The sequence below is a fragment of the Garra rufa genome, chromosome 1 (assembly GCF_049309525.1).
Source record: "Garra rufa chromosome 1, GarRuf1.0, whole genome shotgun sequence".
Taxonomy (NCBI): domain Eukaryota; kingdom Metazoa; phylum Chordata; class Actinopteri; order Cypriniformes; family Cyprinidae; genus Garra; species Garra rufa.
The window spans coordinates 24,052,083-24,062,294 of NC_133361.1; the positions used below are offsets into that span (position 1 = coordinate 24,052,083).

Genomic DNA, 10,212 nt, shown 5'->3' on the forward strand with positions numbered 1-10,212 from the left:
CCACCGATCTGGGCTTTATGGCGGTGTGGTACTCAATCCTTTCCTCAGTGAAGATGCATAAAAACACTTGGAATTTGCAAAGAAAGCTCCTGAAGGTCTAATGAACCTCAATTCCAAGCATCATGTTTAAAAGAAAACAGGCACTGCTCATCACCTGCAGAGTACCATCCCAAAACTAAAGTGTGCCTGTAGCAGCCTCATGCTATGGGGATGTTTTTCAGTGACAGGGACTGAAGGACGTGTCAAAGAAGAAGGAAAGCTCAGTGCACCATTTTAAAGCCTTAATGGAAACCCAGTCCAGAGCATTCACTTTCCAGTAGGACAGTGACCCTAAGCACACAGAAAGAGTGGTTTATAGACAACTCTGTGAATGCCCTTCCCTTGAGTGGCCTGCCACATTGGCTTAAACCCAATCAAATATTTCCAGAGAAACCTGAATATGTCTGTCCACATCCAACCTGACAGAGCTTGAGAGGTGAAGAGGTGAGGAGAAAGTACTGAGTTAAGGGCATGAATACTTATGCAATGTACTTATTTCAGATTTTTTATTTTTAATAAATATACAAAGTTGTGACAGTTCTGCTTTTGCTTTGACATTATGATGTATGGAGTGTACAATAAAGCAGTTTAACATAAGGGAGCAACATAAAACATAAAGTATGAATACTTTCGCAAGGCACTGTATTTGGTATAGTATTTGTAACTTAATCCCATTAGAAATGGGTTGCTTTGCATAAATGTCCCTTCAGCATTTAAAAAGTGTTTGCTTTCTTCCACCCCCTCACGTTCCTTCTGAGTTCCCAAAACAATAATGCTTACACCAAACATTTCACGGATCAATGGCGGTTTGTTTTCCCCTCAAGCACCAGTTGATCCAGTAATAAACCAAGGCTGTATATTAGAGTGAAGTCAATAAAAACCCAGTGCTCCGGTGAACGAGGTGTGGTCAAAGAGTGACTTCTGAGAATTTCATGATGGTATTTTTAAAGCTAAGCATCGTCACGACTCACGACTCTATAAAAGGTCATAATCGCCGAAGGACGTACTTGCTTTTAAAAACTTGAGGGTGCTTGTGTAAGGCTTGTGATCTAAACACCGCAGGTTCAGCTTGGGCTCATCACGTTTTTGCTTTCAAAAGACAGTGGACTTCACTTCTGCAGCACCACACAGCCATGCCCTTGCGACCGAGGGCGTCCTCTCAACCTGGAAGAGCAAACACTCTTCCAAGCCTTAAAAACATCCCAGGCCTGCGCCCGAGAGCTTTGTCGTCCCACGTGCAGTCGCCTTTAGAGGATGAGCTCTCTTGTCCGGTCTGCTGCGAGATCTTTACCGATCCTGTGGTCCTGAAATGCAGCCACAGTTTCTGCCGTCTCTGCCTTAAGGCCTTCTGGAACAAGAAGGCACCCAAGAGGGAATGTCCCGTGTGCAGGAGGAAGTGCTCTTTGACGGAGCCCACCATCAGTCTGGCTCTGAAGAACGTGTGCGACGCCATCGCACTGGAGCAGAAAGGACAATCGTCACCAAGATCGGGCTCGTATTCAGCCAACGGGACGTCCAAACCGGAGGCTCGCTGTGCTGCTCATGGGGAGGGTCTCAAATTGTTTTGCCAGACTGATGAAGAGGTTCTCTGCTGTGTTTGTCAAACGTCCAAGAAACATCAAGGACACAGTGTGTGTCCTTTGGAAGAGGCAGCAAACGATCTCAAGGTAATGTATTTCTTAGAAAGAATTTATTTTCAAAATAAACCTTGTTTTTGCCCAAAACAAGCCAAAATATTGAGGCTTTTTGTTGTTTGCTACGTTGACATTATTTATGACAAGCATTGATTTGGCTGAGATATAACTATTTGAAAATCTGGAATCTGAGGATGCAAAAAATCTAAAGTTTAAAGTAGTCCAAATGAAGTTCTTAGCAATGCATCAAAACTTAAGTTTTGAGATATTTATGGTAGGGAATTTACAAAATATTTTCATGGAACATGATCGTATTATCCTAATGACTTTTGGCATAAAAGAAAAATCGATCATTTTGACTAATACACTGTATTTTTGGCTAAATATACCCATACTGCTTAAGAATTACTTACTACTTAAATTGTAAAAAGTTAAAGTTAGAACAATAAATACTGCCAGAATGTATAAATACAATTTGATAAATGTACTAAAATTTGTTTATATGTAATATACTAAATTATTGTGACTATATTTTACAATACATTTAAAATAATTAATTCTGTAGAAGTAATGTTCATTCTTCAATCATGTTAACTGACGTAGTTAACAAATTTCAACCAAAGAACCATAAAGTGTTACCAATATTTTATATAATTCTTTATACATTTTTTGTACATTTTAAATATTTATATTTTGCATTTATTAAAGGTAGACCAATTAATACTACCAGAATGTATAAATACAATTTGATTAATGCATTTATATAATATATTAATAGTTATATGACTTTAAAAAAAGTAATGGTAGAAATACTTACTTTATTTTAAAATACATAAAGTTATTAGTTGCTGTTATTAGCCATTGGCTGGCTTTCTTTAAAAAAAAAATCCCAGTCATAGAAATATATGTGAATTTAAAAAATAGAGGCCAAGTCAATACAGTTTTCAACAGTAACGACATAAATGTTGGATATTTGTTTTCCTAGAGTTAGACTAAAGCAATAAGCCCTAAGAAGCCATGGTTTACAATGAATTTCTAACAGCTAAGGGGCGTTGTTATAAATTCACTGTAAACCACAGATTCACAGGGTTTATTGGTTTTATAAAACGGTAGTAAGGTTTCACAAAATAAAACAGCCAATAAAGTTTAATTATATACATATATATATATATATATATATATATATATATATATATATAAAAACATTATTCTTCTGCCAAACAATGTAGTTCCTCAGAAACAGTTGTGGTTGCAACAAAGTGGTTGCCAAGCAAACACAGACGTAAATAAAAGTGTATGTTTGTAGATGGATTTACACGGCTTCAAACGCTCCACAACCAATCAGAATCAAGGGCCGGAACTATCTGTTTTATAACTAGCTTTTTTGAGTCCAATATATATATATATATTATTATTGGCTTTTTAAAATCCTTTTTGTCCTAGAAAGTTGTTTTGAACTGGAGTGAGATTTTTTTTTTCCAGGAGGAGATGCGACAGATTGTCATCCCACTCAAGAAAAGTCTTCGACGCCTCTATGAGGCCAAACAGGAATGTGATGACATAACTGTCCACATCAAGGTATCAACAAAGAACAAGATCCAGACTAATAAACATCATGTGGTACATAACCATCAACACTTACCTAGGGTCGTCATTTAATGACCTTTTTTATGTTGTTTTCACATAGAACCAAAGGCAACAGACAGAGAAACAAATTCGTGAGGAGTTTGACGAGCTTCGCCAATTTCTTCTGAAGGAGGAAGCTGTGAGGATTGCTGCTCTGGCGGAAGAAGAAGATGCAAAGAAACAGACCGTGAAGAGAAAAACTGACTTAATCGCTCGTGATATAATAACCTTCTCTCAGGCCGTCATGGCCATTGAAAACGAGATTGCTAATGATGACAGTCTCTTTTTACAGGTAACCTGCTGTATTTGGATTGTTGACTAATCTTAAGCTTGTACAAATGTTAGCACAAGTAACTGATTTTACTTTTTCCCACAGAACTACAAGAATGCCAAAAGGAGGTAAGAGTAGACTGTGCTTTTGAAAGTGTTTGATTTGTTTGCATAAAAGCAACAGCTAACCTAACTGAATGTCCTTCCAGAGCTCAGATAACATTTTACGAACCAGAAAACATCCCCGATTCTCTAATCGATGTTGCGGAGCACGTCACATCCCTGAAGTTCAAAGTGTGGGAAAAAATGCAGAGCCTGGTGGAATACAGTGAGTGTATAGTTACTAAACGGCTAGATGAGCTTTTCGGAATAGGTTGAATTACATTTAAATTAAACGAATTTTATATTTTAACACTGGTATATATAGTTGAGTTCAAAAGTTTACATGCACCTTGCAGAATCTCCAAAATAATGATGTTTACATGTAGTCCACTAGAGGAAATAATAGTTGAGTTTATGAAAGTAACCCTGTTCAAAGTCTGCATATGCTTTATTTTTAATTCCGTGTTGTTACCTGAATGATCCACAGCTGTGTTTTTTGTTTAGTAATAGGTGTTCGTGAGTCCCTTGTTTGTCCTGAACAGTTAAACTGACCGCTGCTCTTCAGAAAAATCCTTCAGGTCCCAACAGTGTTGTTTTTGACAACCATCTTAGATTTAGTCGTAGTCTTAGTCTTTTTGACTAAAATGCTTAGTTTCAGTCAAATTTTAGTCACTTCTATATGTGATAGTTTTAGTCCAATTTTAGTCGACGAAAAGTCAAAAAGGTTTTAGTCTAGTTTCAGTCGACGAAAAGTCAAAAAGGTTTTAGTCTAGTTTTAGTCAAAAAAGTGGGAAAAGTAGTCTTTTAATGTAGGTCAGTAAGTATTTTGCTGTTGGGTAGTGTCACTTGTAAGTTGTGAAAATAGCAGATCTATAGTTCAACACAATGTGAGCTTCCGGATCGACTATTTTCAACAATAATTACAATAATGAAGGAATGTTTTAAAACATAAAAGACAAACAAGGATAGAATGCTAAAACGGCTTGCCATACTAGTATAGCAAAGAGTATTTAATGCTAAAACGGCTTGCCATAGCGGCAGATACGTTTCAGGTTTTGATTGGCATGCACAATAAGCAGAAATGTCATGCATTTTAAACGTCTGACGGACCACCCACTAACATTTTCGTCTATTCTCGTCTCGTCAACGAAAACTCACACACGTCTCGTCATGTTTTAGTCATCAACGAGCCATTTTTATCTCGTCATCGTCTCGCTACAGGGCTCTAGAGTGCGACCAATTTGGTCGCACGTGCGACCTAATTTCTCAATGGTGCGACTAAAAAAAATCAAAGGTTGCACCGGTGCGACCAGCCGTTCAAGGGGGAAAAAACGAAACTCCGAAAGTCTCCCGTTGCTCAACAACAGACACACATTAGACCCATATCGTGGTCTAAAGCAATCAGAGATGAAGGACGGATCCCGCCCCCCCTCTGATTGGCCGTGGTCCAGATATTCCTGTACGTGTGTGTACGTTTGAAAATGCATGTGATGCAGTCAAGATGTCTCTACATTGTCAAGCGTTTACAATGCCTCCTCCGCAAAAACACGGACTGGATCGCGGACTCCATTCATAAAAAACGAATTTACTATGGCGCGGAATGCCACGTAATACGTTGATTTCTGGATTTATAAATCAAAAGTTGGTCTGCCACTTGATTCAAATCGCGATATGGACTAGTGTCTATGAACATAGATATATATACATATGTCTATGAAAACTGAAAGGCAAAAAGACTGTTTAAAATGAATCTTGCATGTTTCCGTTTGCCTCTATGTATTAATGGAGACGTGAATTTTTTTTTTTTTTAACTACACATGTATAGGCTACTGAAGCACGCGTGACGCTCCCGCTAATTTTTGGTATTTGCATCTCATATGAACAGATAAACTCAATCTCCAAACCTACTGTGTCACTTTTACCGTTTCATTTGAGAAAGCATCATATCATACTGTACACAGAAACTCCACGGAAACCTGTCAAAATAAAAGTACGGTTTAACATGAAACAGAACAATATTAGTCCTGTATTACTTTTATACAGTATAATGTGGGTGTTTATATATTCGTATTTATAAATCATATATATGTTTGCCAAAAATTAAAAAGGTTTATTTTTCATTTGATTAAAAATAAATAAATGTTTATGCTTTCATTTGATTATGAGAAAAATTAAAACAAGAATTAAAAAAAAAAAAAAAAAAGATTGTAGAGCCCTATTGATCAAAATGTTAACATAGAGAGTTTTGGACTTATTTTTTCACTGAAATGTTTTTGTTATTACACAAAGTAGGGTAAAGTACTGGGGGAAAAAATATGCTTCAAATAAAGAACTTTATATTGACCAGATTGTTAGTTAATCATTTACAAGTCAATATTGCCTATATGGACAGGCATTAAAAAATAAATAAAATAAAAAAGTAAAAAAAAAGTGAACTTGTAAAACTGCGGTGTTAAATGTGATGCGGTTGAAAATTTGGGTGCACCTAACTTTTGTGCTGGTGCACCTAAGAAAAAAAGTTAGGCGCACCAGTGCAACCAGTGCAAAAAGTTAGTCTAGAGCCCTGCGCTATCATGAAAAAAAAGTGGCGTCAACGAAATAATTTCGTCATCGTCATCGTTGACGAAAACAACACTGGGTCCCAACAAATTATTGTTTTTTCAGTATTTTTGTGTATCTGAACCCTTTCCAGCAATGACTGTATGATTTTAAGGTCTATCTTTTCACACTGAGGACAACTGAGGGACTATTGCACTATTACAGAAGGTTCAAACGGTCACTGATGCTCCAGAAGAGCTGAAGGGTGAAAACTTTTGGGAAAACTTGTTTTGGTGAAAACTTGTTTTGATGAAAACTTGTTTCGGTGAAAACTTATTTTGAAACTTATTTTGTATTCTGGGAAACATTTAAGTATCTGCTGTAGCCTCTGAAGGGCTGTACTAAATGACACAAATATGATATTTTGGCAAAATAGGAAAAAAGTGCACATCTTCATTTTGATGGATCTAAAAATCATACATTGTTGAAAAGAGTTTAAATAAACAAAAATGCTGAAAACCCCAAGAATCTATGGCACCTGAAGGATTTTTCTTAAAAGCAGGAAAAATGTACACATCTCCATTCTGTTCAAAAGTTTTCACCCCTGGCTCTTGATGCATCGTTTAAACCTTCTGTAATAGTTGCATATGAGTCCCTCAGTTGTCCTCAGTGTAAAAAGACAGATCTCAGAATCATACAGTCATTGTTGGAAAGAGTTAAAATAAACAAAAATGCTGAAAAACCCAAGCATCTATGGGACCTGAAGGATTTTTCTGAAAAGCAGTGGGCAGTTTATAGGTTCAGGACAAACAAGGGACTCAAAAAAAAAAAAAAAACAGCTGTAAAACTCAGTATTAAGAATCAAGTGTATGTAAACTTTTGAACAGGGTGCTTTTTTTATAAACTGAACTATTATTTTCGCTTGTGGACTATATGTAAACGTCTTTTATGTATAATATCTAATTCAGGTCAGTACTAAATAAACAATAGCATGCATTTTGTATGAGCCTTTTATTTTGGTAAAATAATTAACATTGCCGATTCTGAAAGGTGTGTGTCAACTTTTGACTTCAACTGTAAATATATATTTGTTACAATATCTTCCTGCTTTCTTCACCACTTAGCTCCAGTGACGTTGGACCCCAACACAGCCTACCCTTGTTTGTCACTTAGCAAGAACCTGACGAATGTGTCCAACACAGGGACGATGAAAGAACTTCCTAATAACCCTGAGCGCTTTGACCATTTTGTGTTTGTAATGGGCTCCAAGGGTTTTACCTCAGGATGTCATTCCTGGGAGGTAGACGTGGGCCAAAATAATGACTGGGTGATCGGAGTGGTTAAAGCATCAGTAGCCAGGAAAGGCAAAATCTCAGGCTGTCCCGAAGGAGGATTTTGGACCATCGCTCTTTCTGATGGCGAGTACACGGCCATGACCTCCCCACACACCCCGCTCAACCTGAAGGGCCACCTGGAAAGGGTTCGGGTGAAGATCGACTATAATTCTGGAGAGGTCAGCTTCTTTGACTCAGTGGGTGTCACACCTATCTACACATTTAACGACCACTTCACTGAGACAATGTTTCCTTTTTTCTGTCCGGGGGCAAATATTAATGGGAACAATCCAGGGCCGCTGAAGATCTGCCCCGTGAGAGTGGCAGTGTGGAATAGTGCCTCCTGGTAAAATTTCCGCTTCAGTTATACAGTTAAAGATTTGAACTGAAGTATGACCAGTTGTGACCAATCTTATATTTGATCTTCATCGAAGTCACCACCATTTATCTGTATTCCAACTCCGTTCATAGTTACAGTTGAAGTAAAAAAATGTACATACGCAATAATAGTTACATTTTCAAAGATGACCTGTTCAAAAGTTTACATACACTTAATTCTTAATACTGTGTTACCTGAATGATCCACAGCTGTGTTTTGTTTAGTGATAGTAGTTCATGAGTTCCTTGTTTGTCCTGAACAGCTAAACTGCCCGCTTTTCTTCAGAAAAATCCTTCAGGTCGCATAAATTCTTTGGTTTTTCAGCATTTTTGTGTATTTGACTGTATGATTTTAAAATCTGTCCAACATGAGGACAACTGAGAGACTCATATGCAACTATTACAGAAGGTTCAACTCTCACTGAACACAATGCATTAAGAGCCAGAGGGTGAAAACTTTTTGAATGTTAAGATCAGGGTAAATGTAACTTATTTTGTCTTCTAGGAAACAGATCTTCTGCAGCTATTGAAGGGCAGTACTAAATGGGGAAAAAATGTGATATTTAGGCAAAATAACAAAAATGTAGCTTACACATCTTCATTCTGCTCAAAAGTTTGCATTGTTTTTTCATTGCGAAGCATCAGTGAGCCTTTGAACCTTCTGTAATAGTTGCATTTCCTCAGTTGTCCTCAGTGTGAAAAGATGGATCTCAAAATCATACAGTCATTGTTGGAAAGGGTTCAAATACACAAATACACATAAACGAAGGACCCATGAACAAATATCACTAAATGAAATAACACAGTATTAAGAATCGAGTTTATATATATATATATTTATATATTTTTATAAATTCAACTATTATTCTTCTTGTGCACTATATGCAAACATCTTTTATGTAAGATATCTTCTTCAGGTCAGTACTAAATATAAAATAACATGCATTTTGTATGACCCCAATTATTTTGGTAAAATAATTATCTGTTTGCAGATTCTGCAAGGTGTGTGTAAACTTTTGACTTCAACTGTATGAGGTGCATTCCGTTGTGGGATGCATGTTCATGTCCAACTTGTCAATTTTCCATTTAAAAATAAAAAAAAATATTTAAAAAAATAAGTAAACAGAACCATGTAAGCACAGTTTAAATTAGTCTTGGAATTTTCTTTTGCATCAGCTCTCCAGTAATTATCTTTTGAGCTTCGCGCTTTAAAACAAAGGTTCTTTATTTGCGTCTGTGGTTGCATGAAAAACCTTTAAAATCCATGGAGAATTTTACATTCCAGAAAACATTCTTTATAAAAGTGTTTTTAGATTTTTCTAAAGAGCCTTTTTAAAGTTCTTTAAGACCTGTTCACTAAATGGTTCTTTCTGGGAAGCAAACATGTTCTATTGCATTACTCTGAAAGCCCCTTTTTGGAACCTTTATATTTAAAACAACAGTTCACCCAAAAATGAAACTCTGTCATTAATTACTCACCCTCATGTTGTTCCAAACCTGTAAGACCTTTATTCATCTTTAGAACACAAATTAGGATATTTTTTTATAACATCTGAGAGCTTTTTGACCCTGCATAGACAGCAATGCAACTGACACTTTCAAGGCCCAGAAAGGAAGTAAAGACATTGTTAAAATAGTCCATGTATACAATAGTCCAAATAACAGCTTTTTTCATAGCATCGTAACTTTACAGTTGGACCACTGATGTCACAAGGACTATTTTATTACCCTTGGATTTCATAAAAAATATTTTAATTTGTGTTCTGTAAATGAACAAAGGTCTTTCAGGTTTGGAACAACATGAGGGTGAGTAATCAATGACAGAATTTTTATTTTATTTCATTCTCCAGTTTAGGCCTTTATCCTTGAATGCTACGAAGCAATAAAGACTCGGCTCTCCCACTTGCATTTATTAAATGCCCGGCAACTCTTTACCATTCTTTTATAGAGACTCAGTAAAGATAAGCATGCACACTCTTTATAGAGAACTTTTCAGCCCATGTTTTTTATGGTCTTAAAGAGATAGTTCACTTAAAAATTACAATTCTGTCATTAATTACTCACCTTCATGTTGTTCCAAACCCATAAGAACTTCATTCATCTTCGGAACACAAATTAAGATATTTTTGATGAAACCCAAGAACTCTCTGACCCTCCATAGACTGCAAGGGTCCTACCAAGGTCAAGGCACAGAAAGGTAGTAAGGATGTCCTTAAAACTGTTAAATAAAGTTGTTGTTTTTTTTGCACGCGCACAGTTTTCTCGTGGCTTCATAATATTACAGTTGAACC

General features: G+C 36.5%; 1 protein-coding gene across 1 annotated transcript; it reads left to right on the forward strand.

The window, feature by feature from the left end:
* Positions 1–1,121: 1,121 nt before the first annotated feature.
* LOC141344355 (E3 ubiquitin-protein ligase TRIM35-like) lies at positions 1,122–9,055 on the forward strand. Its single transcript, XM_073849232.1, has 6 exons — positions 1,122–1,706; positions 3,156–3,251; positions 3,361–3,591; positions 3,676–3,698; positions 3,779–3,897; positions 7,334–9,055. The coding sequence occupies exons 1-6, from the start codon at positions 1,173–1,175 to the stop codon at positions 7,891–7,893; spliced, it is 1,563 nt and encodes a 520-aa protein (XP_073705333.1). The 5' UTR covers positions 1,122–1,172; the 3' UTR covers positions 7,894–9,055.
* Positions 9,056–10,212: the final 1,157 nt, after the last annotated feature.